Source organism: Hoplias malabaricus, chromosome X1 (genome assembly GCF_029633855.1).
Source record: "Hoplias malabaricus isolate fHopMal1 chromosome X1, fHopMal1.hap1, whole genome shotgun sequence".
Lineage (NCBI taxonomy): Eukaryota > Metazoa > Chordata > Actinopteri > Characiformes > Erythrinidae > Hoplias > Hoplias malabaricus.
This window is the reverse complement of record NC_089818.1, coordinates 26,569,529-26,595,475: the sequence shown is the minus strand read 5'-3', so window position 1 is coordinate 26,595,475 and position 25,947 is coordinate 26,569,529. Positions and strand designations below refer to the sequence as shown.

At 46.1% G+C, this 25,947-nt stretch overlaps 1 protein-coding gene across 1 annotated transcript; it reads left to right on the top strand.

Annotated features, from left to right (window-relative positions):
- The first annotated feature begins 312 nt into the window (after nucleotides 1-312).
- LOC136675957 (EEF1A lysine methyltransferase 4-like) lies at nucleotides 313-25,892 on the top strand. Its single transcript, XM_066652785.1, has 3 exons — nucleotides 313-638; nucleotides 12,594-12,877; nucleotides 24,733-25,892. The coding sequence occupies exons 1-3, from the start codon at nucleotides 479-481 to the stop codon at nucleotides 25,018-25,020; spliced, it is 732 nt and encodes a 243-aa protein (XP_066508882.1). The 5' UTR covers nucleotides 313-478; the 3' UTR covers nucleotides 25,021-25,892.
- Nucleotides 25,893-25,947: the final 55 nt, after the last annotated feature.

Here is a 25,947-nt window from a genome sequence, read left to right as displayed (position 1 = left end):
CTGAAATAATCTTTTGCATAAAACCCTGTCTGCATTATGTTTCTTCAAAACTGTAGTTGTTTTGGCGCGCACTGTGGGTTTACCGGTGTCCTGGAAACATGGTGAAGCGTTTCTGCCTTTAAAACCTGTCTCTAGCGTGATTCCGTTACAAAAAGCTTCATTTTAAAACAACTGCCTTCGAAGGCACTGACCTATGAGGCAGTGAAGACAGCCAGGCAGGTCGCTGCCCTCTGTTTCAGACACAGCCTGTGAGTGATGCGCAGTTCGCGCACATGTTGCTGCGGTCGTGAGGACGACACTAAAGCACTCCACACTGTGCTGCTTCTGTTTGAAGTGAAATATGTGCATTAACAACCCATAAGCACTCACCCAGTGTGTTACCTTTTTTTCAGATAATATTCCGCGCCTAAGCATTGAGCTCCGTGTTAAACCCTCAGCTGTGTTCATTTAGAGCCGGTAGCTGTTATTTCAGAGGAGTATGGAGTGTTTACCGGACTCCAACACCAAATATAAAGACGTGAAATACTGGAACGAGAGATACAAGTTGGAAGAGAGTTTTGAGTGGTTTGGAGATTTCTACAAATTCCAGCACCTTCTTGTTCAGCACGTGGGAAAAGAGGAAAACATTCTAATGCTGGGTATGTACTCACATTTAACAGTGCACTTTCCATTTGATGGTTTACATCTTTTACAGAGAATACCCCTGGAATACTCCAGTCCAGTGCTTCTCAGTCCTAACCCCACATTTCAGACATTCCCCTGCTCTCAGCAAACTCCTGATACAAACAAGACAACAATTAAACACCTTTCCACAGTCGAAGTGGGTGATGGACTGAGGTGAACAACTATAAAATGCGAAGCCAAGCCCCTTTAGGACTGACTGATTGATTCTAGTTATCGATCTTTATCGATTCCAATTGAAATTAAACTTAAATGAAGGGAACCTGAATATAAACTGAAATTTAACTGTGAAATTAAGAAAGCGTACAGCAGGGGGCGTAACAATATCCATCCATCCATTGTCTGTAACCGCTTATCCAATTTAGGGTCGCGGGGGGTCCAGAGCCTACCTGGAATCATTGGGCACAAGGCGGGAATACACCCTGGAGGGGACGCCAGTCCTTCACAGGGCAACACAGACACACACATTCACTCACACACTCACACCTATGGACACTTTCGAGTCGCCAATCCACCTACCAACGTGTGTTTTTGGACTGTGGGAGGAAACCGGAGCACCCGGAGGAAACCCATGCAGACACAGGGAGAACACACCACACTCCTCACAGACAGTCACCCGGAGCGGGAATCGAACCCACAACCTCCAGGCGGCGCTCTGTTCTGGTGCAGTTCACAAGTCGGAAAAGTGGTATTCCCCAGTTTCCAACATCACTCCAATGCAGCATTAGAGCGTGGTGTGTTGGGTCTGAATTTTCTCCAGGGTGGTGGATCCCAGGACCAGGAATGAGGTACAGACCAAACCAGGTCTGGTACATTCTGTATTCACAGCTTTTATTATCTGTGTGAATAACGATCAGTCCCAGGTGAAGAGTTAGCATTTCTAGTCAAAGCTCCGTCACAGTGGTCACCAGTGACATGGAGGTGAGACAATTGGGAACATGCCGAATGCTTGCTGAGGGACGAGCAGGAACCTGAAGCCTGTTTGGGTGGTTGTTCTGTGGCAGAGAAACATATGGAAAGACACCTCCACACACACACACACACACACACACACACACACTCTCTTCATACATGAGCGTACGCACACACACATACTTGAATTCCAGTCAATGTCTTTAAAAATACTATATTTGAACACTGTTGTTGTAGTTATGCAGAAGTTTCCATGTTCTCAGTACTGTGTCCTGGTTAGAATTCAGGACTCCACCGCTGTGCTGTTTGATGTTCCTGTATTTATTGTTAGTCCTGTGTTGTCTGCACACGTTGTACTGTCTGAGCTGTGTATTGTGTTGTCTTCACTTGTATTATGTGTTGCACTATGTTCCTACAAAACTTGGGGAGCATTGGCAAAGACTTTTTTAACAAATTAAGGGGGCGCTGTTGAGTCCACTGGCCACACCCAAGACAATAGATGAAAGAATTTACAACAAAATGTAATGCGTTTGTCAAGTTTGCTGAGGTTTGAAAACTTTGAGTTTTGTTTTGATGAGCCCTTAACACAGCAAGCATCACCAAGAGTTTATTACATATACGTGGACTTTACAGGATGCCAAGGGAGTCCTATCTCTCAGAGACGTTTATAAGAGTTTATAAAAGCTATGTGAAAATGTAATTTATTCCAGAATGGCCAGCTGCTTCTTGGATGGAGTATGATCAGATCTCAGTGACCGTGGTTATGTTTGTACCAACACTTATGAATTTCTAAGTAACGTGACCGTGTTAATGTTTACATTTGGTCTGATGTTGCATCTCTAGTGAATATCAATTGCCCCGATGTTTAAATAATGTTCCCTAATGTTTACATAATAATAATAATAATACATTTTTGGTGCCTTTCAAGACTCTCAAGGTCACCGTACATAAGAAAATCTAAGCAAAACAACAGGTATAAACAAAGCTAATTAAAGCAGGCACATAGAATGTATAAGACTTCAGTCCCGAAGAAAACACCCACATGTACAAACCTGTATTTGGCCTAAGATGTAATACGTTGTTTTTGTCTTTTGTGTGTGAGGAGCTGTGCTCTGATTGGCTGGTTTTGCAGCGAGACGCTGTGTCAGTGGTGGAATCGGCCTGCTTTACTCATGCAGAGATAACATTTAATGGAGGAGATAGTCATGTTAGAAGTTCTATATATATTCCATATATCAACCTCACAAAACCTCAGCAGAACCAATAGAAATCCTCGGTGAAGACTTCAAACACAATGTGACGTCCAGTTGTTTGACTGTAGCCCAGATGTGTTGTCAGGACCGATGCCCAGACCGTCCGGCCTCTTTGGAAGAGCTTTGTTCCAATATAAATTAAGATATATGTATATAACACGATGTTCCCCACATGACCTTTTGACCCTTGTGTGGCTTGAGGATTGTCATGAAAGGAATTCTCTCCCTCTGTCTTGTGCGGTCAGCTGTGATTGGCAGGGGTTTGCTGTGCTCTGCTGTAGCCTCGGGTTGTGTTTGTGACGTTCAGCTTTGACCGGTTACGTAACTAACAGTCGGCAGAGGGGTTGACATCATCACGGCTGCTCAGACGCTACAAGAGAAATGACGGAAATGTCCGACCTGCATTGACCACCATAATACAGAAAGGTTTACTCTCTAATTAGAGATTACAGTCAGCACCTTTACTTATGTAACATTTCGGTGGACTGTCGAAGGACTGGGCTGAAGTCAAAGGTGATGACAGTGTAAGGTCATGCCTCTCCAGGTCAGTTCAGAAATTCACAAATTCACCCACATTTTCTTTTGCGAATTTCCAAATGCAGTGATTAGTGTTAGTTCCGTGACTCAGACACAGTCATAAACCACTCATTTATCAGGTACAGATTATGCAGCTCACTGTAAACAAGCTCATCTTCTGTGTGTGCTTCATCCTGCTGAGGCTTGTGGTGTTTGGAGCCTAACGGTGACGATCAGGCGAAGGACAAGTCCATCAGAGGGCAGCACACACTCATGCAGTTCACAGATTATAACTATCCAGCGTCTACAGTACTCTCAGGAATCCGTTTGAACGTACTTTAGTTGTATCTCTGTACCTTAATCATTTTCTCTTTTGAAAAGAGAAAAAAAGAAAAGAAAAGCTTTCAAAAATCACCGTCATGTTTTCCCCCACAGAGAAAATCTTCTTACACCAAGGGTTTTTTATCTTTGTATCCTGTGTATATTGGCTGCCATTTTGAGGATGTAATTATTACACACTCACATACAGACACACACACACACACACTCTCATACAAACATAGGCCCTACTGCTGCACTACTGAGGCATTGCATGAAGCCAGATCACAGTCGTACTGTTTATTAGTGAATGTGAGCTGAAAGATGAATGGAAGAGCTGTGAAGTGTGTGAGTGTGTGTGTGTGTGTGAGAGAGAGAATGTGTGTGTGTTTTATGCAGAGTCTCCTCTGTAATAGCCCCACCCACATGGGTGTAACTGCATAAAAGGAGGAAGCAGTTCCAGTTTCATGTTTTTATGACACTGACACTTAGATACGTGGAAATATGGATGACATTGTAGTGTGTGTGTGTGTGTTTGGGGGGGGGGGGGTGGGGGTCATTTGGAGGTGGAGGGAATAATTATCTTGTAATAACGACACTTCTAGGATCTCAGCCATGTGAGAACTAACTGTAATAGAATATAATAAACACATATTTAAATTATTACTGTTTGAGTAAAATAAATCTCAAAATACTAAATATACTAAAAATAAAACTAAAAATAATCTGCTTCAATCACAGTCACATTGGGTCTTTGAAACATGGTCCTGAAAGTGCAGACTCCAGAACTCGCCACCATCTCACTGCTCTGTTCACCTTCCTCTCCTCCTCTCGTCTGATTGGCCAGGAGTGGAGGGAGGGCTCAAGATACTGCAGTCCCCCCACCTTTCTCTCTGTCTCCTCTGTCTCTCTCTCTCTCTCTCTCTCTCTCTCTTTCTCTCTCTGTCTCTAACTCTGTCTCTCTTTTTCTCTCTCTCTCTGTCTCTAACTCTTTCTCTATCTCTCTCTCTCTCTCTCTCTAACGCTTTCTCCCTCTATCTCTCTCTCTCTCTGTCTCTAACTCTCTCTCTCTCTCTCTCTGCCTCTAACTCTTTCTCTATCTCTGTCTCTCTCTCTGTCTCTCTCTCTAATGCTTTCTCCCTCTATCTCTCTCTCTTTCTCTCTCTCTCTCTGTCTCTCTCTCTGTCTCTAACTCTTTCTCTATCTCTGTCTCTCTCTCTGTCTCTCTCTCTAATGCTTTCTCCCTCTATCTCTCTCTCTTTCTCTCTCTCTCTATCTCTGTCTCTAACTCTTTCTCTATCTCTGTCTCTCTCTCTGTCTCTCTCTCTAATGCTTTCTCCCTCTATCTCTCTCTCTTTCTCTCTCTCTCTCTGTCTCTCTCTCTGTCTCTAACTCTTTCTCTATCTCTGTCTCTCTCTCTGTCTCTCTCTCTAATGCTTTCTCCCTCTCTCTCTCTCTTTCTCTCTCTCTCTCTCTGTCTCTAACTCTTTCTCTATCTCTGTCTCTCTCTCTGTCTCTCTCTCTAATGCTTTCTCCCTCTATCTCTCTCTCTTTCTCTCTCTCTCTCTGTCTCTAACTCTTTCTCTATCTCTGTCTCTAACTCTTTCTCTATCTCTGTCTCTAACTCTTTCTCTATCTCTGTCTCTCTCTCTGTCTCTCTCTCTAATGCTTTCTCCCTCTATCTCTCTCTCTTTCTCTCACTCTTTCTCTATCTCTGTCTCTCTCTCTGTCTCTCTCTCTAATGCTTTCTCCCTCTATCTCTCTCTCTTTCTCTCTCTCTCTCTGTCTCTCTCTCTCTCTCTCTGTCTCTAACTCTTTCTCTATCTCTGTCTCTAACTCTTTCTCTATCTCTGTCTCTCTCTCTGTCTCTCTCTCTAATGCTTTCTCCCTCTATCTCTCTCTCTTTCTCTCTCTCTCTATCTCTGTCTCTAACTCTTTCTCTATCTCTGTCTCTAACTCTTTCACTATCTCTGTTTCTCTCTCTGCCTCTCTCTCTCTCATATTCCTGCTTGGTGTATTAAACAGTGTTACCAGGGAAACAGAGCTTGACTGATATATGGACTCCCCTCCCATAACCGGAGCATCAGCTGCAGAGAGAGGGCTGTGTGTGTGTTTGTGAGATTTTGTGAAGGACTTGTGCAGGTGTGAAGACAGCAGCAGATTAGTGGGAGAGACGGACTGAGTGTGTGTTCACACCGCTGCTTTATTTGACTGTTATTTACAGCCTCTTTAGTTTAGACAAAATTATATTAAGCTTTAATATATTTAAATGAATTCATTTAAAGAGTAAATTGCAACTAGAAAGTGAATTACCTGAGGAATCTGTGGGCGATTGTAACTAAGCAGTGGTAGATTCAGCTGATTATAACTGCACAGATCACAGGGGAATTAAAGCAGTGGTTTGGGAGCGATGTTAGGGACAATCACTTTGTTAGTAAATGTGTAAACGTTGTATAGATATGAAATAACACACTGTGTCTTTTATTTTACAGAGATCAGGCTCATAACAGTAGAAGTTACTGTAGGTATTTAGGGGCGAGACCATGGCTCTATACGTCAGTAAGAGTTTTATAACCAGTGCAGGGCTGGAGCTGATATGATGTTTAAGTTAGGGTCCTGAATCAGTCAATAAACTAAATCAGTTTTTATTAGTTTAGGTTTTTAAACTGAGAAAATACAAAGAAATGATTTCCAATTTCATGAGAATTTAAAGTGTTTCCATGTAAAGTCTGTCCCAGTGCATCACACGCTCTGCAAATCAACCAGGATGCTCAGCACAAACACACTCTCTCACTGTGACACACACACGCCATATCTGTTTGTATATATCTGCAGTAGTTTGTATACGTACATGTTACTATGCATTTGTGTGTGTTCGTGTGTGTGAGACTGTGCTTGAAGTTACAAATGTCTGAACAAGTTTGTCTGTATCTGTCTGCGTGTGTGTGTGTGAGAGCATGTTTATGAGTGTGTACGTGCAGGTCTCTGTGTCACTGTGTGTGTGTGAGAGAGAGAGAGAGACAGGATAGTAGGCAAAGCCCTCAGGGTTTCTGCACTGTGCTCTCCCTCACGTCTCCTTACTCACTCCACTTCACACACACACCATATCAAGGAAGGTGAGTGTGAGAGTGTGTCTTGAGGGAGGTTAGTGGGTGAGAGATGGAGATGGAACAAGGGTTTTTTTCTGGACTTGCTGAAGACGTGGTAAATGTGCAGAGGTGACACGTGGACTAGCTACGACAGTCACTGACAGCAATATGAGAAGTGTTGCTCTTAATATGATGACAGCTGCTGTATATTTGAGTGTTGTGTGTGAGATGTGGCCGTTGGTTCTGTACACGCCACATGACACACCTTCCTCTAGATATCACAAATGATTTGTAAACAGCAAACCTGCCTTTTCCTTTGAATAAACGACTGCTTTCCAGTCCGGAGAGACGCTGGGGGAAGACTGCTGCTGGAGGCTCCTGCTCACGGCCTTGAGACCTGTTATCTGCCCCCATTCCCAGCTTCTGAATACAAGAAAACAAAACAAGCCCTGGAGATGAACCGGGCGTGTGAAAGCAACACTGTTGTAATATCTACGATTGTAGTAGAGTAAGGAATAATTATGTTAATACCACCACCGAGACAGTTTTTCTGACAGTGTACTGCCTCTCTCTTACTTTAGGCCTAAAGTTTTTTCAGTTCTTCAAATCCACCAGCCTCGAGAGGTTTGGGGTGAACATATGCTTCCTCAGAGACACCTGAGGCCACCGCTTCTTTCTAACTCCGGAGGACTATGGAGTCTAATGTGTTTACAAAGCCCCAGTGTCTGTAAATGGGTAAAAAACAATGTGTCTGTTCGGTGTGTAAGGCTTTCTCTCTCTCTGCTCACTTTGGAGAAAAGGCATCTGGAATTTTTAGACAATGGAGAAGCCTTCAAATGTTGAGAAGCATGAAACAAGATCAGGATACTGTTTTATTCCTTCTCGGTAGATTGGTAATATTGATTTATTTTTGCTTTAGTTATTACTCAAGTTGAAATAGGTTCAGAATTCAGGAGAGTGCTAACTGCATGAACGTAAACATAGGTTACAAGTGAGTTTCTGTGGTAGTTCACACAATCTTTTGTTCCCTCAAACACACCGTTCTGCCTGAAAAGACACAGAGCCTCTAAACGTAAACAAACCAGAAAGAACAGCCACAGTTGTATAGAAATATACATCATATATATCATGTGAAATATCCATTTCACAATGTCTCCCAGTAAAAGTGGGTCAGGACTAAACCTGTAAAGTAAACTAACGCTGCTAGCTGAACAGCTATCTGTTATGTTCGCTAACGCATCACTGCACTAGTTAGCATTGGGCTAACGATGACAGGAGACTGTGGCTAACTGTGCCCTTGTGGACTCCTGGTCTCTACAGGGCTCAAACTGTCTTGCGATTTTAATTAAGACACAGTACCCATCCTTTAAGATAATTAAAGTGTCTGTGCATTTCTTTACACCCCTGTTCCAAGGCTGCCATCACTGCTCTCACTTTCCTTCACTGGTATCAGTCAATAGGGTAATTTCAGCCATTGCTAATGAAGTGACAAATGCAGTTTAAGGGCCCTTCTCCACACACTCAGTAGGATCTGACAGGGTGCTTTAACTTTTGCAGTCAACTGTAAGGTGAAGTAAAACTTGGCCATAAATCTAAAAAATATCAAGAAACAATCAAAATTATAATTAAAGAGGCAGTAAACCTTTTTTCCAGTGAGTCTTTGTTTGTTTTTAATTTACTGCCAATACACTGACCCCTAGTGGCCTGAATCTGAATGCTCCTACACGTCATACAACGTAGCACTTGATAGAAAACGTATAAATATGGAAATAATCGCTTGTGTGAATATCCTTTGCTGCCTCCTGATGGTAAAAATTACCAATAGCTGTTTTCAGCAGAATTAAGTAAAATGTAACAGATCCTCTGCATCAGAGTCTGTAATTTAACTTTGGGGCTTTTCACCAGTGTCCTGCTCAGGTTCAGGGTAAGGCCCGTGTAGGTATTTAGGAATATATAAGAGTATTATTTTGAAAAGGTGAATTAGGTCTGTCTGTGTGTGTGTGTGTGTGGGAGGGAGGGAGAGAGGGGGAACACCGTGTTGTGGTCGTCCTGGAATGTGTTTTGATGGCTGATGTCCAGACAGAGCTGGAGCTTCAGAAATGTTTTGCTGTAGCCATCGCAGAAATAGAGAAAGGTCAGGGGTCGTGGGCAGCTCATGATGTCATGGAGAGGGAAGGAAAGGAGATGCGGGATGTCCTTGATGACAAAGTGTGTGTGTGTGTGTTGTTGGGGGGTGGTGACTAGTTTTGAGTAGATTCCCTCTCTCCCCCTTAAAAGAACACACAATCCTATCATTTATTATATTAATAAAAGGCACAAAATCTTCACTTCTCCAAAGGCATTAGTGTCATTATCTGAATTTTGATTGATGCTTTGATTTACTGCTGAAAAAGAAGAGGAATAATAGTTATTATTCATATTTAATACAGGCGACGTCACAGTGGAGCAACTAGTAGTGTCCCCCAGGTGAGGAGTGTGGTGTGTTCTCCCTGTGTCTGCGTGGGTTTCCTCCGGGTGACTGTCTGTGAGGAGTGTGGTGTGTTCTCCCTGTGTCTGCGTGGGTTTCCTCCGGGTGACTGTCTGTGAGGAGTGTGGTGTGTTCTCCCTGTGTCTGCGTGGGTTTCCTCCGGGTGACTGTCTGTGAGGAGTGTGGTGTGTTCTCCCTGTGTCTGCGTGGGTTTCCTCCGGGTGACTGTCTGTGAGGAGTGTGGTGTGTTCTCCCTGTGCCTGCGTGGGTTTCCTCCGGGTGACTGTCTGTGAGGAGTGTGGTGTGTTCTCCCTGTGTCTGCGTGGGTTTCCTCCGGGTGACTGTCTGTGAGGAGTGTGGTGTGTTCTCCCTGTGTCTGCGTGGGTTTCCTCCGGGTGACTGTCTGTGAGGAGTGTGGTGTGTTCTCCCTGTGTCTGCGTGGGTTTCCTCCGGGTGACTGTCTGTTAGGAGTGTGGTGTGTTCTCCCTGTGTCTGCGTGGGTTTCCTCCGGGTGACTGTCTGTGAGGAGTGTGGTGTGTTCTCCCTGTGCCTGCGTGGGTTTCCTCCGGGTGACTGTCTGTGAGGAGTGTGGTGTGTTCTCCCTGTGTCTGCGTGGGTTTCCTCCGGATGACTGTCTGTGAGGAGTGTGGTGTGTTCTCCCTGTGTCTGCGTGGGTTTCCTCCGGATGACTGTCTGTGAGGAGTGTGGTGTGTTCTCCCTGTGTCTGCGTGGGTTTCCTCCGGGTGACTGTCTCGAGGGGTGTGGTGTGTTCTCTCTGTGTCTGCGTGGGTTTCCTCCGGGTGACTGTCTGTGAGGGGTGTGGTGTGTTCTCTCTGTGTCTGCGTGGGTTTCCTCCGGGTGACTGTCTGTGAGGAGTGTGGTGTGTTCTCCCTGTGTCTGCGTGGGTTTCTTCCGGGTGACTGTCTGTGAGGGGTGTGGTGTGTTCTCCCTGTGTCTGTGTGGGTTTCCTCCGGGTGACTGTCTGTGAGGGGTGTGGTGTGTTCTCCCTGTGTCTGCGTGGGTTTCCTCCGGGTGACTGTCTGTGAGGAGTGTGGTGTGTTCTCCCTGTGTCTGCGTGGGTTTCCTCCGGGTGACTGTGAGGAGTGTGGTGTGTTCTCCCTGTGTCTGCGTGGGTTTCCTCCGGGTGACTGTCTGTGAGGAGTGTGGTGTGTTCTCCCTGTGTCTGCGTGGGTTTCCTCCAGGGTGGGTTCCTGTCTTGCGCACAGTGATTCCGGTTAGGCTCCAAACCCACTGCCGCCCTGAACTGAATAAGGGTTACAGACCATGAATGAATTATATTAATGATAATAATGTTAAATTGCTATTTTTTATCAGGTGCTAAGTATTTTAGCATGTTAGATGGACAGCAAATGGCTAGAGGATGCCATTACATAGAGGATGCATTGTTGAGTAGTTGTAGTAATAAAGTTGTTAGCCTTGTGTGTGAGGGGGAATGTTTCCGAGAGCGTGCACAGGCTACAAATATTAGTAGATGGTTGGGGGAAGGAGGAGATTGGAAATTGCTGGTGGATGTAGGAAAAAGCTGCAGGTCCCAGAGTGCATTGTGTTTACTGCACTGAGGCCAGACATGGTGCACTTCTTTAAAAGTAAATGGATAGTTTATTTCATAGAGTTAATGGTGCTATTTGAAAATGCAGTCGATGAAGCATTTTAAAAGAAGAAACTAAAGTGCGCAGACACACTGCCACATCCCTGCTTGTGCAGTTCGGCATCAGGGGCCAAAATTAAGGGCAGCTGTGAAGGAGTTATCTGGGATGTCAGACTTCACTGTTGAGTCTTCTGGAGGTGTTGTGGGCTTAATTCAGTGAAACACGACAACGACAGGAGGTTCCTACCTGATGACCCCTGTGAAGAGCTAGTGATGCAGTGAGTGGTGTGGGTTCATGGGCTCTGCTCAGTGAGTAACTGTAGATGTTAAGGACAGACGGCGGCTGATCGGATCATAAACGGCCACAGCAACCCTAGTGTTGAGGTGTAGGATTCAACAGGACTTTTTGTTGCTACAGGAAGGAAGAGAGTGGTGTGGGCCCTATGTGAAGCTCTAATGGATTGGCATAGGATATTTTACATCTTATCTTGTGTATGATTATAATATCATTCATTTTTAGGGTTAGGTACATGTTGTTTGACAGTTTAAACTGGGTGGGGTTATGAGGCTTGCTCTTTTTAGTTTAAAGAAACAGCCCCTGAAAATGTCTGTGTGTGTCCCTGGAATTAAGGAATTAAGGGTTGCATTTTGAGCAGAGAGACACGGAGACAGAGAGAGACACGGAGACAGAGAGAGACATGGAGACAGAGAGAGAGAGAGAGAGACAGAGAGAGAGAGAGAGAGACAGACAGAGAGAGAGAGAGAAGCTGTTTTTAACGCTGTTGTTAAGACTCTGTTCGTTAAAGACTCTTTAATTAGCAAAATGAAGGAGTGATAATTAGTGTTAGTCATGGTTCTGCAGCAGAGGTATCAAAGCGTCTTGTCTCACACCCGTGCCACGGCTGGAATAGATCTGTTAAATGTGCAGAAAAGAGAAGAAACACTTATTGTCACATGTTTTTAATTTATTTTTTAAGACAGTTTTCTACACGATAAAAGTTCTAGATAAATGGTAGAATTGTATGTTTGTACACAGTACACCTCCTTGTTTCTGAACCCACTGTCCACTCTCTCAGCTCCACTGACCACACAGGAGCACAAAATGTTCTGTTGCTCTGCATACTTGATTATCCTCTTACCACCCTGTTCCTCAGCGCTCAGGACCCCCACAGAGCAGGTGTAATGTGGTGGTGGATCATTCTCAGCGCTGCAGTGACACTGACGTGGTGGTGGTGTGTTAGTGTGTGTTGTGCTGGTGTAGAGTGGATCAGACACAGCAGTGCTGCTGGAGTTTTTAAACCCCTCAGTGCCTGGACCGAGAACAGTCCACCGACCAAAAACATCCAGCCGACAGCGTCCTGTGTCACTGATGAAGGACTAGAGGACGAGCGACACACACTGTGCAGCGACAGATGAGCTACTGTCTCTGACTTTACATCTACAAGGTGGACCAACGAGGGAGGAGTGTCTCACAGAGTGGACAGAGAGTGGACACAGGGTTTAAAAACTCCAGCAGCACTGCTGTGTCTGATCCACTCTACACCAGCACAACACACACTAACACACCACCACCATGTCAGTGTCACTGCAGCGCTGAGAATGATCCACTTGTACCAGCTGTAATTACACCACACTTCTGCCTTCCCTCTGCGCTTCCTTTTCTTCATTTTTTAATCCCTTTCTCATTTTTACCCAATTCACTTGTTGACTAATTTTCTCTCTCTCTCTCTCTCCCCCAAATCCTGCAGGTTGTGGTAACAGTGCTCTGAGTGTGGATATGTACAGGGCCGGCTATGGCAACATCACTAACGTGGACTACTCAAGTGTGTGTGTGGAGAGCATGGCCCAGAGGCACTGGGGCTGTGCAGGTCTGAGCTGGGTGTGTATGGACATCTGCCGACTGGCCTTCCCAGATGCCTCCTTCGACGTGGTCATAGAGAAGGGCACTCTGGACGCCATGCTTGTGGACGAGAGAGATCCCTGGAACCTTTCAGAAAACAACGGCAAGCTCCTACACCAAGTGCTCTCTGAGGTAAACACAATCACAGCACAGAAGCCTGGACATCCATTTATTCTTTATTCTGTCACCGTCACTCAGCTCCAGGCTCCTGGGGTTTGGGATTCAAGCCCTGCCTCAGGTGACAGTCAGTGAGGAGCTGGGTGTGCTCTCTGTGTCTGCATGGGTCTCCTCCCACAGTCATAGACTATTAACCACAGACTGTTTGAGCTCACAGAGTCATAAAGAAACAATAAGGTGGACTTAAAAGACACAATCATTTTAAATGTATCTTAAAGAATTGTTTTAAAAATCACTTTCCACCACAGCTTTAGTTGTTCCTCTGAAAGTCAACTGAAAAACACATTTAACAAAGGTTTGAAGTGTGTTTCTCTAGAATCTGACACAGTGGGCTGCCGCTCTAATATTTTCTTATAGACGTTAATACACTTTGTTGATTTATTTTGTGCTTCTGTTAAACTAGGAGCAACAGCAAAGAGCTTATTAATTCTCAACCATTTCTCAGTGGAATGATGCACCGTGAACAGTCCACGTTGTAATCACACGCTTCAGTTAGGATTCTCCTTAGCCAATCAGAACGCACGGTTGGAATAACTGTTGTGTAGTAAATGATTTATTTGTTGAAGCTTTTTCAATTACATTACATTCATTAACATACATATTGGAATCTGATGCGCTCCTGTTTTATGAGCAAAGTATTTGGCTTTAAGTTAATAAAGAAGGCTGAGCACAGGCGGCTCGTTACTGCGCCGCAGGACGTCTTACATAACACCGCTACAGAGAGGGAGAGGGAGGGAGACGGTACATGAATTCCCTTTTTTCAAGTTAATTTTCCTCTGCGTTCTGTAAAGCTCTCCTTCAGCGTCAGGAAAAGGAAAGCAGTGAAACAGTGAGATAGATGTTAACATCATAGAAATGTTCCCAGTCCGTCAACACAGAACAGGGTTAATGAGTGTGTGGAGTTGGAGGGTGGATGTTGAGTGTAGGATGGTTATGATTCTCCTTGCATTAAAATAATGTGGGTATTTGTGTGTCAGTGTTTCACAGAAACACACACACGGGTAGCTGAAAAGTTATGTAATCCCACATGATTTGTAGTCATTGCTAGTGACCGTCTCATCACACAGAACTATTCCTCTGCTTTGAGTCTCTAGTTTTAAAAGATAATATACAGTACATAGTTTTTTTGCTGTGTGATTGTTGCCTTTAAAACCGTTGGTCCAGGTTTTTCTAAATACATCACTAATGCGGTAATTAACTAAATGGTACATTAGATGCATTAATGTTCAACAGTGTAACATTCATTCATTCATTCTTTGTCTGTAGCCCTTATCCTAGTTAGTGTGTGTGTGTGTGTTTGTGTGTGTGTACTCATCAGATTCTGTGAACGGATCCCCGTCTAACTCTGTCTCACTTTGATCTTTGTCTCTATTGATCTTATGGCTCTGATTAGTCATTGGTCATTTTGATCTGTTTCACTTTGTTCTTCACAGGAATGACGACGTGTTTAAAAGGAATATATCAGCGTTCTAGATTTAAGGAATTGTTCTAGGTTTCTATCTGTGTTTGCAGTAGTCTGTGGGAATGACTGTCACGGTTACACACACACACACACACACACACACACACACACACACACACACACTGCCATCCAAATCAAATCAAACTGTTGCCATCACAACGCACAGCTAATATCGACCATGGTGCACGGTTGCTATGGGAAACCTGGATGCCTGGGGGGGGGGGGTTAGATCGACCAACACAGTGAGAAAGAGATGAACAGAGAAGAAAAAAACTGTGGCTTTGTCAGTGTGATAATAGCTGACAGACTGCTGTGAGGATTTGAAGGCATCCAGCCACATAAACGTTTGTCCAAATGTTTTGGAACAGTGCTGCAGTGCTCCAGAGAACACAGTTCCACTGCTCCAATGCATTCAGCATCGTGACCTTAGGCCTCATGGGAAACTGCTCCAAACGCTCATTTTATTATATATTCAGTTTATTATATATTTCCTACTCCTCCTTTTCACGTTAATATTGCGTAAGATATTTTCTGGTGTAAACCGCTCAGACTTTACTAAGACCAGAGAATGTGAAATGAGTCATTCATATGTTAAAGGAACATCTACGATTGTGGGGAACTGCAGTTCTCTCTGTTTTTTACCTTCAGAATTTCCACGTCTTTTAAGGTGGAACGGAGTGTTTCAGGAAAATAGACGCTGACGTGTAAATCGTCTGTAAGTGTTTATTCACTGTTTGAATTCCCACATAAACTCATGTGTAACTCGAGCTGTTTAGTTTTGTAGCACTTTCGATCTGTGTTTACTTTCATGCAGTTAGCGCTCTCCTGAACTTAGAGTCAGTTCCACCTTAAGTAATGTAACTGTAACAGCAAAAATAAGTCAGTGTTACCCCCCTATGGATCTGTTTTTAATTTTGACTTTTAATGTGTGATGTACAAATGATGTTAGATTCAGTGACTAAAACTAGACCAAACTAAGAATAAATATTTGACTAAAATGAGATTAAAACTAATACATGTTTTAGTCAAAAGACTCAAAACTAAATCAGTCAAAATCTGATTTAAAAAAAATCACACAGAAATAACTGAGGAAACTAAAGACTGGTGAAGACACAGGGAGAAGTGGCAGTCAGAGGGAAGCTGACCCTGGGATGATGTTTGTTGGATATTTTTGGTCCGTGGATTATTCTCATGTTGTGTCACGATGCGTCTGTGAGAGCGACTCCACGTCACACTGCATTGTGTATCTCCCTGTCTTGAAATGGTTATTATCATTGCTGTGTGTGTGTGTGTGTGTGTTTGTTTGCAAGGCTTTCTCTGTATCTTCTCTCTCCAGGTCTCTGGTGGTGTCAGTTGGGGAGGAAATGGTGTGTGTGTGTGTGTGTGTGTGTGTGTGTGTGTGTGAGAGAGAGATCAGAGAGAGAGAGGGGTTTCCATAGCAACAGGTTTCCCTGGATACAGGATCACAGTGCATACTTGAGGGTGAGGTGTGAGTCATCCTCTCATCGTCCATTGAAAGATAGAGAGAGAAAGGAATCTTAAAGGTTTGCTCGTGTTCCCGGTAACGATCAGAAATGTTTACATTAAAGCGCATAGCAACAAGAACCTGAGGATTCACTCGTTTGGCCGTGAACTTACGAAATGTTATGATGTCTTTAAAATGAAAGAAGTATAAGGGATAAGCTGAAGTCCTACTTCATGAAACGTTTTGACTGTTTCTCACCTCATAGGTTTATACCCAGAGAGATATAAACTCTGTTTCCACAGCTCAGAAAAAAGTGTTTCTCACCTCTGTTTCCTTAAATTGATGGCAGTAAAACCTTGTTTAGTGCAATCACCCCGATCACATCCCTCTGTTTACACTTACTGGCAGCTGCTGTGAAGGCAAGACCCATACCACAGTGTATTACAGTGGAGAACGAATCTCTTTACAGAATCAGAGAGTCACGTACACAAAGTTAAATGTGTCTCTGCTTCACCCAGCACCTCAGATACAGCTCATCAGCTAAACATCTAGCTTTTTGTGAACAGAACCAAGCGTTACAGCAGGAAGAACCTCAACCAGCGCAGGGTAATGAGGGCAAGGACACGTTCTATTTGAAATGTATGAAATAATTCATTGTCTGTTTTATCCGGTTCAGGAGCCTACTAGGAACCATTGGGGAATCATTGGGTGCAAGGCAGGAACACACCCCGTACATGGTGTCAGTCCTGTGCAGGACACACCACTCACATATACACTACAGCCGTTTCTGGACTGTGGGAAGAAACCTAGCACGCAGTGGAAACCCATGTATAGAGAGAACAAACATGAGGTAGGGTTTCAACCCCCGCCAGAGCCCTGGAGCTGTGTGACACTGACACTGCCTGCTGCACCGCTGTGATATTTATAATTCTGTACTCCATTTGTTTGTTGAGTATTCGGAATAAGAGTCAAATTGTAAAAAATTTAAAAAGTTAAATGTGGGGAAACGTTGTTCTCTCTGGTTTGTTTACATTCAGAAGCTCTGTGAAGTTTTACCTTAAGTGATCAGAAACAGTAAAAATAAGTCAGTGTGACCCCCCTATGGAGCAGGAATAGAGCAACATCCTCATCTCGGTTGGTGCTTTTCAGCGTTTGGAGTCTCTCCGTTGTCTAAAAACCTCCAGATGGCGTTTCTCTGCCGTGAGCAGAGAGAGAGAAAGCCTAGCACCGGACCCAGACACTTTGATTTTTTATCCATTTACAGACACTGGGGCTTCGTAAACACATTAGAGCAAGTTCAAACGCACACAGACTGGAGAGAAGCAAGAAGTGTGGAAACATTTTCAAAATGTAATTAAAAAAGTGTTTATTTAAATGTTGCATTTAACCGCTGTGGCTGCTGTGGCCGTTTATGATCCAAACAGCAACTAATGTCACTCATTACAGCTCAGAGGTACCCACACCACCCACTGCATCAATAAATCTTCACACACAGGGTCGTGAAGTGGACCTCTGTTAGTGATTTGCTGAATTAAGCCCATGACGCCTCCAAAAGGCTCACCAATGAAGTCCGATGTCCCATACCCACCTCCCTCCAGAAATGGCTTTACAAAATGGCCCTACCACACTGTAGATCCTCACTGGTCTCCCTGGTGACGTACCTGGCCCCCACTGGCACCAACAACCACAAAAATAGTCACCTGCCTTGTCCTCCACAAACCTAAAACACACCTCAGCCATCCCACTTTTACACAGCTACTCTGTGCTGTCCTTATCTCTCAGCTCGCAGCTGCCCTTAGTTTCCAGCCCCTGATGCTGAACTGCAGGGATGTGACAGACTTGGCGTCATATCCCCAAACACCTCTCTCCACCGGTCTTACATGTGCCTGCCACCCGCGTTTCCTCATCTTACTTCAGCTTCTTCCTTTCTACTGCATGTGTGTGCCGCTGAACGCTGGACGTCTGTTTAAACAAATGCAGTGGAAACTACTCATTTAAAAGAAGTGTCTACAAATTGTTAGAGAGAGATTTATTTTCTGTAACTGCTTTGTCTTGAGCAGAGCTGCAGTGGGTCTGGAGCTTACCCAGAATCCCTGGCACCAATAAGGAACACGCCCTGGAAAGAGCAACAGTTCCTCACATCTCTCGGGTGCATGGATTGGGTTAAAGGCAGAGAACAGATTCCTGTGTGTGTGAAAGCACAGTGGCCAGTAAAGTGATTCTGATTCTGATCGCACCCGTTGGCAGTTTTTAAAAATATATATTATCTATAGATATTATATAGAGAGAGTAAGAACAAAGGTAAAAAATGTACAGGTTCATTATTTTAAGATTTTTCTTTAACCTCATTAAAACTTTCACCGTGAGCTTGACGTGGTGTCACTGTGCTGCAGCGCTGTGGTAAGGTCAGGGGGTGTTCTGTGACATAGACGTGGGGGCTACAGTGTATTTACAAACACAGTCATAAGGCTTGGGTGTGTAAAGACATTTAATCTGCTCTGAACTATGATCCCTCTCTAGCCACACACCCACCCTATATTCACACACATTCATTTTCCTACCCTTACCACCATCAGGTGTGTGTGTGTGTGTCTGTCTGTGTGTGTGCGCATGCGTGTGTGTATGTGTGTGTGTGTGTGTGTGCATGCATGCGTGTGTGTCTGTCTGTGTGTGTGTCCTAGACTTGGTAATCTTTGGGTTAGTTTATTCTCGTGTCCAAATCCTAGGACATTTCATCACTCTGTGATACAGTGGCAGTGTGTGTGTGTGTGTGATACAGGAGGGGTTAGCATGACTGGAACTTGCTGTGGGGTTGGAAAATACCTTCCATATCTCATCACCAAGTGGGGGAAATCCCAGAAGCCCCCAGATGAGAGAGAGAGAGAGAGAGAGAGAGAGAGAGAGAGAGAGAGAGGGAGAGGGAGGGAGGGAGAAAAAAAAGTTGAAAGTAAGACTGGATGATTGACACCGACAGAGAAAATTAGAAAAAGGTTTTGTGTACTATTTCTGCTGATAAATGCATTTTTGCACCGTTCTTCTTCAGTTTGAGCTCCGCACACTTTAAAGAAAAGCCTGTTTTTGAACATACAGTGTGTTTAATATTCTATGTGAAATAAAGAGGAATTACAAACTCTTTATCTCTGAATATGTCAGTGGTGTTAAACGGGGGGTGTTCCACAAAGCAGGGTTTCTCAGTTAGCCAGATAACTTAAGCCCAAAGTCCATTAGGAACAGAGCTGAGGGTGATACCTCAGAGGGACATTCCTCAACTTTGAGCTTAAGTTACCTGGTTAACTGAGAAATCCTGCTGAAACACCCCCCAGATCTCAGAGTGTGTAATGCTTCAGTTTCCTCACGTGCTGCAAGTGTTATTGAATAAAAAGCTCAGGAATAGCTTTGTTTAAAAGCCTTTCATGGCAGAAAGGAGACGTATTTTTAAAGGAACTTATTTGGTTTGTTTTATGTATATTATGAACCGGTCCGTAATGTTATTAATGTAACGTAATGTAATCTTATGAATCCTATGCAGTTTATGATCTTTTTGAAAACTATTCATCGGTTGATTGGTTTTTAATGTCAGTAAAAATGACAGATTTTCACAGAGGTGTCCTGTAGTGTGTGTTTGACTTTAATGGAAGGCTGTTGAAGCTGACGGTGCAGCACACACAGCTTCATTTAGAATATTTTTCACCAGCCGCCACTGGTTAATTCATTGAGGGGCTTGTGTATGTTCTGAGGAGAGATCAGTTCAGTTAAACTGCTGCTGACACTGGCTCTTGTTCCCGAGGTGTACACTTTTAGACTCGTTTCTAGAGAGAAACGGTGTCACATTTAGCCAGTGTGTTTTCTCAGCCCATGAGTGTATGTTGGTTTGGTAGCGGTGGTAGTGTCCATGGCAGTGGCAGTGTGCTATCTGTGTCTCTCAGGCTGCCCCATAAAACCTGACTCACACACTGGCACACAGACTCATACATTTACTGTGGCCCATCTATCCAGGGCCTCTGGCAGCTGCTGGACTACTACTTTTGTCACCTGGGATGTGCACACACACATACACTCACACTTTGGCCCATTTTTTAAAAGTTACCATAACACCACACTACTACAGATTTCTACTGAGACTCATCCATTCAGTCCATGGAAACCGTGCCACCTGAATCTACCTTCAGAGCATTATTAACACAATGTGTATATATATATAGGCAGGAACACACCCTGGAGGGGGCGCCAGTCCTTCACAGGGCAACATTCACTCACACCTACGGTCACTTTTGAGTCTCCAATCCACCTATCAACGTGTGTTTTTGGAGCGTCGGAGGAAACCGGAACACCCAGAGGAAACCCACACAGACACAGGGAGAACACACCACACCCCTCACAGACAGTCACCCGGAGGAAACCCACACAGACACAGGGAGAACACACCACACCCCTCACAGACAGTCACCCGGAAGAAACCCACGCAGACACAGGGAGAACACACCACACTCCTCACAGACAGTCACCCGGAGGAAACCCACGCAGACACAGAGAGAACACACCACACTCCTCACAGACAGTCACCCGGAGGAAACCCACGCAGACACAGAGAGAACACACCACACCCCTCGAGACAGTCACCCGGAGGAAACCCACGCAGACACAGGGAGAACACACCACACTCCTCACAGACAGTCATCCGGAGGAAACCCACGCAGACACAGGGAGAACACACCACACTCCTCACAGACAGTCACCCGGAGGAAACCCACGCAGACACAGGGAGAACACACCACACTCCTCACAGACAGTCACCCGGAGGAAACCCACGCAGACACAGGGAGAACACACCACACTCCTCACAGACAGTCACCCGGAGGAAACCCACGCAGACACAGGGAGAACACACCACACTCCTCACAGACAGTCACCCGGAGGAAACCCACGCAGACACAGGGAGAACACACCACACTCCTCACAGACAGTCACCCGGAGGAAACCCACGCAGGCACAGGGAGAACACACTACACTCCTCACAGACAGTCACCCGGAGGAAACCCACGCAGACACAGGGAGAACACACCACACTCCTCACAGACAGTCACCCGGAGGAAACCCACGCAGACACAGGGAGAACACACCACACTCCTCACAGACAGTCACCCGGAGGAAACCCACGCAGACACAGGGAGAACACACCACACTCCTCACAGACAGTCACCCGGAGGAAACCCACGCAGACACAGGGAGAACACACCACACTCCTCACAGACAGTCACCCGGAGGAAACCCACGCAGGCACAGGGAGAACACACTACACTCCTCACAGACAGTCACCCGGAGGAAACCCACGCAGACACAGGGAGAACACACCACACTCCTCACAGACAGTCACCCGGAGGAAACCCACGCAGACACAGGGAGAACACACCACACTCCTCACAGACAGTCACCCGGAGGAAACCCATGCAGACACAGGGAGAACACACCACACTCCTCACAGACAGTCACCCGGAGGAAACCCACGCAGACACAGGGAGAACACACCACACTCCTCACAGACAGTCACCCGGAGGAAACCCACGCAGACACAGGGAGAACACACCACACTCCTCACAGACAGTCACCCGGAGGAAACCCACGCAGACACAGGGAGAACACACCACACTCCTCACAGACGGTCACCCGGAGGAAACCCACGCAGACACAGAGAGAACACACCACACTCCTCACAGACGGTCACCCGGAGGAAATCCACGCAGACACAGGGAGAACACAGCACACTCCTCACAGACGGTCACCCGGAGGAAACCCACGCGGACACAGAGAGAACACACCACACTCCTCACAGACAGTCACCTGGAGGAAACCCACGCGGACACAGGGAGAACACACCACACTCCTCACAGACAGTCACTCGGAGGAAACCCACGCGGACACAGGGAGAACACACCACACTCCTCACAGACAGTCACCCGGAGGAAACCCACGCGGACACAGGGAGAACACACCACACTCCTCACAGACAGTCACCCGGAGGAAACCCACGCAGACACAGGGAGAACACACCACACTCCTCACAGACAGTCACCCGGAGGAAACCCACGCAGACACAGGGAGAACACACCACACTCCTCACAGACAGTCACCCGGAGGAAACCCACGCAGACACAGGGAGAACACACCACACTCCTCACAGACAGTCACCCGGAGGAAACCCACGCAGACACAGGGAGAACACACCACACTCCTCACAGACAGTCACCCGGAGGAAACCCACGCAGACACAGGGAGAACACACCACACTCCTCACAGACAGTCACCCGGAGGAAACCCACGCAGACACAGGGAGAACACACCACACTCCTCACAGACAGTCACCCGGAGGAAACCCACGCAGACACAGGGAGAACACACCACACTCCTCACAGACAGTCACCCGGAGGAAACCCACGCAGGCACAGGGAGAACACACTACACTCCTCACAGACAGTCACCCGGAGGAAACCCACGCAGACACAGGGAGAACACACCACACTCCTCACAGACAGTCACCTGGAGGAAACCCACGCAGACACAGGGAGAACACACCACACTCCTCACAGACAGTCACCCGGAGGAAACCCACGCAGACACAGGGAGAACACACCACACTCCTCACAGACAGTCACCCGGAGGAAACCCACGCAGACACAGGGAGAACACACCACACTCCTCACAGACAGTCACCCGGAGGAAACCCACGCAGACACAGGGAGAACACACCACACTCCTCACAGACAGTCACCCGGAGGAAACCCACGCAGACACAGGGAGAACACACCACACTCCTCACAGACAGTCACCCGGAGGAAACCCACGCAGACACAGGGAGAACACACCACACTCCTCACAGACAGTCACCCGGAGGAAACCCACGCAGACACAGGGAGAACACACCACACTCCTCACAGACAGTCACCCGGAGGAAACCCACGCAGACACAGGGAGAACACACCACACTCCTCACAGACAGTCACCCGGAGGAAACCCACGCAGGCACAGGGAGAACACACTACACTCCTCACAGACAGTCACCCGGAGGAAACCCACGCAGACACAGGGAGAACACACCACACTCCTCACAGACAGTCACCTGGAGGAAACCCACGCAGACACAGGGAGAACACACCACACTCCTCACAGACAGTCACCCGGAGGAAACCCACGCAGACACAGGGAGAACACACCACACTCCTCACAGACAGTCACCCGGAGGAAACCCACGCAGACACAGGGAGAACACACCACACTCCTCACAGACAGTCACCCGGAGGAAACCCACGCAGACACAGGGAGAACACACCACACTCCTCACAGACAGTCACCCGGAGGAAACCCACGCAGACACAGGGAGAACACACCACACTCCTCACAGACAGTCACCCGGAGGAAACCCACGCAGACACAGAGAGAACACACCACACTCCTCACAGACAGTCACCCGGAGGAAATCCACGCAGACACAGGGAGAACACAGCACACTCCTCACAGACGGTCACCCGGAGGAAACCCACGCAGACACAGAGAGAACACACCACACTCCTCACAGACGGTCACCCGGAGGAAACCCACGCAGACACAGAGAGAACACACCACACTCCTCACAGACAGTCACCCGGAGGAAACCCACACAAACTGGAATTAGCTTTTAATCCTGTTATGACCCTGTACCATCTAACTTACTTGGAAACCAACAAGTTTTCATTAATACAGCATTTTCACTGTTTCTCTCCTCTCTGTTGTTGTTGTTTATTTTATGTGTGTCGTGACCCAGATAGATAGCTCAGTGCTGTGGATTCTTCAGTCTCCATGGTAACTCAGAAAGTGGCGAGGCAGGAGGTTTCTGCAGAGTCATTTAAGGCAATCGCTTCAAGCACATCCTACCAGCTGGCCACACACACACACACCTACTTCTTTTGCTTAACCTCTGAATTCCAAAAGAAACACTCTCAAATTGGCTCTTCACTTTATCCAAACAGATAAGATATAAATCTGTAAATGAATAGATATTTGTTATCTGTACAACTTCAGACATTAAGGATGGAACAACATTTCTGAGATTTCTAACGCAATTCCTCCCTGAAAATTAAAGTACGAAGGTTGTTCTTACTACTGTGTTGACTTTAATTATTATTTGGACTAAACAAGGTCAGGGGCAGCCATGGCCTTGAGGTTAAAGAGGTGAGCTTGAGGCTGGCGGGTCGTGGTTCAGTTCCTGGGACAGACGAGAGAAAATTAATTCACGGCTGAAGTGCCCTTGAGCAAGGTGCCAACCTCCAAACTGCCTCCGAGCGCCGAGGTGGTCACATAACCCTGCTCCAGCTGTGTGTGTGTTCACTGCCCCTAGTGTGTGTTTGTGTGTTCGCTGCCACAGTTGGGTCAAATGCAAAGAAGCAGTTTCCCCAAGGGATCAATAAATATATTTCTTTTCCCTAAAGTGAAACTGCTGCGCTGCCCTCACAAATGAGTAAATCTTAAAAACAATAAGTAAATTTTTAAAACCACAGCAATTGGTCTCCTCATGTCTTTTATGTTTAAGTGATGCCCCGCAGGGGTAAACATGTCCATCCCAAAGCTTTTGAAAAATGTTACTGGCATTAAATTCGGGCAAACAATTTTTCAATAAATGTTCTCGGTTTCTACATTTAATCCGTCAAAATATTTTTATACTGTTTTCAGTTAAATACAGGGTTTAAATGATTTGCACATAATTGCAGTAATTTCATGTACATTTTACGCAGCGTCCCTATTATTTTGGAAAGGAGGTTTGTAGGATGTTTGACCATGGGTTTCCAAGCCTTGGCACACAGATCTAAATAGTGCCTAGTGGTGTAACAGATTTATTTTTTTCCTTTTCTGCAGATCAGTCGAGTCCTGAAACCTGGGGGGCGTTTTGTGTCGGTGACCTTTGCTCAGCCACATTTCCGCAAGAGACTATACGCTCGCACTGAGTACAGGTGGTCCATCAAACACTACCACTACGGAGAAACCTTCCACTACTTCCTGTATGTCCTGACTAAAGGGGAGGAGCTTAGCCCAGAGGATGCAGCACTGGAAAGAAGGCTCTGGACAGAAGATGAGGCTCTGCCCACAGACCTGACTTATCTAGAGACGGAAAATGAGGATTTCCTTAAAAACATTGTTCTTTAAAAACATTCAACACAGCTGTCAATCAGAGAAAACCAAACTGTGTTTTTTGTTTTGAATGTCACTGGGCCCTACCCACGCAGCATTGGCCGAGTGACCCCACGGCCACGATTACAGACATTCAGCAACGGTGGTGCCCTCCATGAGCCAACCTGTTAGTGCAGGACTGCCTTTAACACCATGCCAACGTCACCAAAGGCTGCTATGATGTTGTGCCAAACTGTAATGGAGTCACTCAGAATGGATCACCGCTGGTCCTCATTAGAGGCATGGGATGGAGCATTACGACATCTGGCATGTTGCATTAGTAAAGGTAGCAGCCTGTTGCCGTACTGAGAGACACTACTCCTGTATGTGAAGCACAAAAATATTGCCCATATCAGTCTAAATGTTTAATCGCTTAATTTTTTTTATCTTCCTCAAAAATATCACAATCTGACAGTCCCTTCTGGAGTGTACCTTTTTTAAATGATGAGTGTTTTTAATTCCAGTCTTTACTTCAGTTCTGTGTGTAATGTACATAGTCTCTTCAGATGAGATCATTAATATAGCAGCACTCACCACCCCACGCCATCACTCACCACCCCTTGCCATCCCTCGCCATCTGTCACCACCCCTCACCATCTCTCACCAATCCTCGCCATCACTCGCCACCCCACGCCATCACTCGCCACCGCTCGCCATTACTCGCCACCCCACGCTATCACTCGCCATCCCTCGCCATCTGTCACCACCCCTCGCCATCTCTCGCCACCCCTCGCCATCACTCGCCATCTCTCACCACCCCTCGCCATCACTTGCCATCCCTCACCATCTGTCGCCACCCCTCGCCATCTCTCACCACCCCTCGCCATCACTCGCCATCCCTCACCATCTGTCACCACCCCTCGCCATCACTCGCCACCCCTCGCCATCATTTACCACCCCTCG

What these genes read in the sequence shown, in the direction of transcription:
- LOC136675957 (XM_066652785.1), top strand. Translation starts at nt 479, where the DNA reads ATGGAGTGTTTACCGGACTCCAACACCAAATATAAAGACGTGAAATAC. An exon ending in GGAAAACATTCTAATGCTGG is followed by an intron (nt 639 to 12,593) that starts GTATGTACTCAC and finishes CAAATCCTGCAG; the next exon opens with GTTGTGGTAACAGTGCTCTG. An exon ending in TACACCAAGTGCTCTCTGAG is followed by an intron (nt 12,878 to 24,732) that starts GTAAACACAATC and finishes CCTTTTCTGCAG; the next exon opens with ATCAGTCGAGTCCTGAAACC.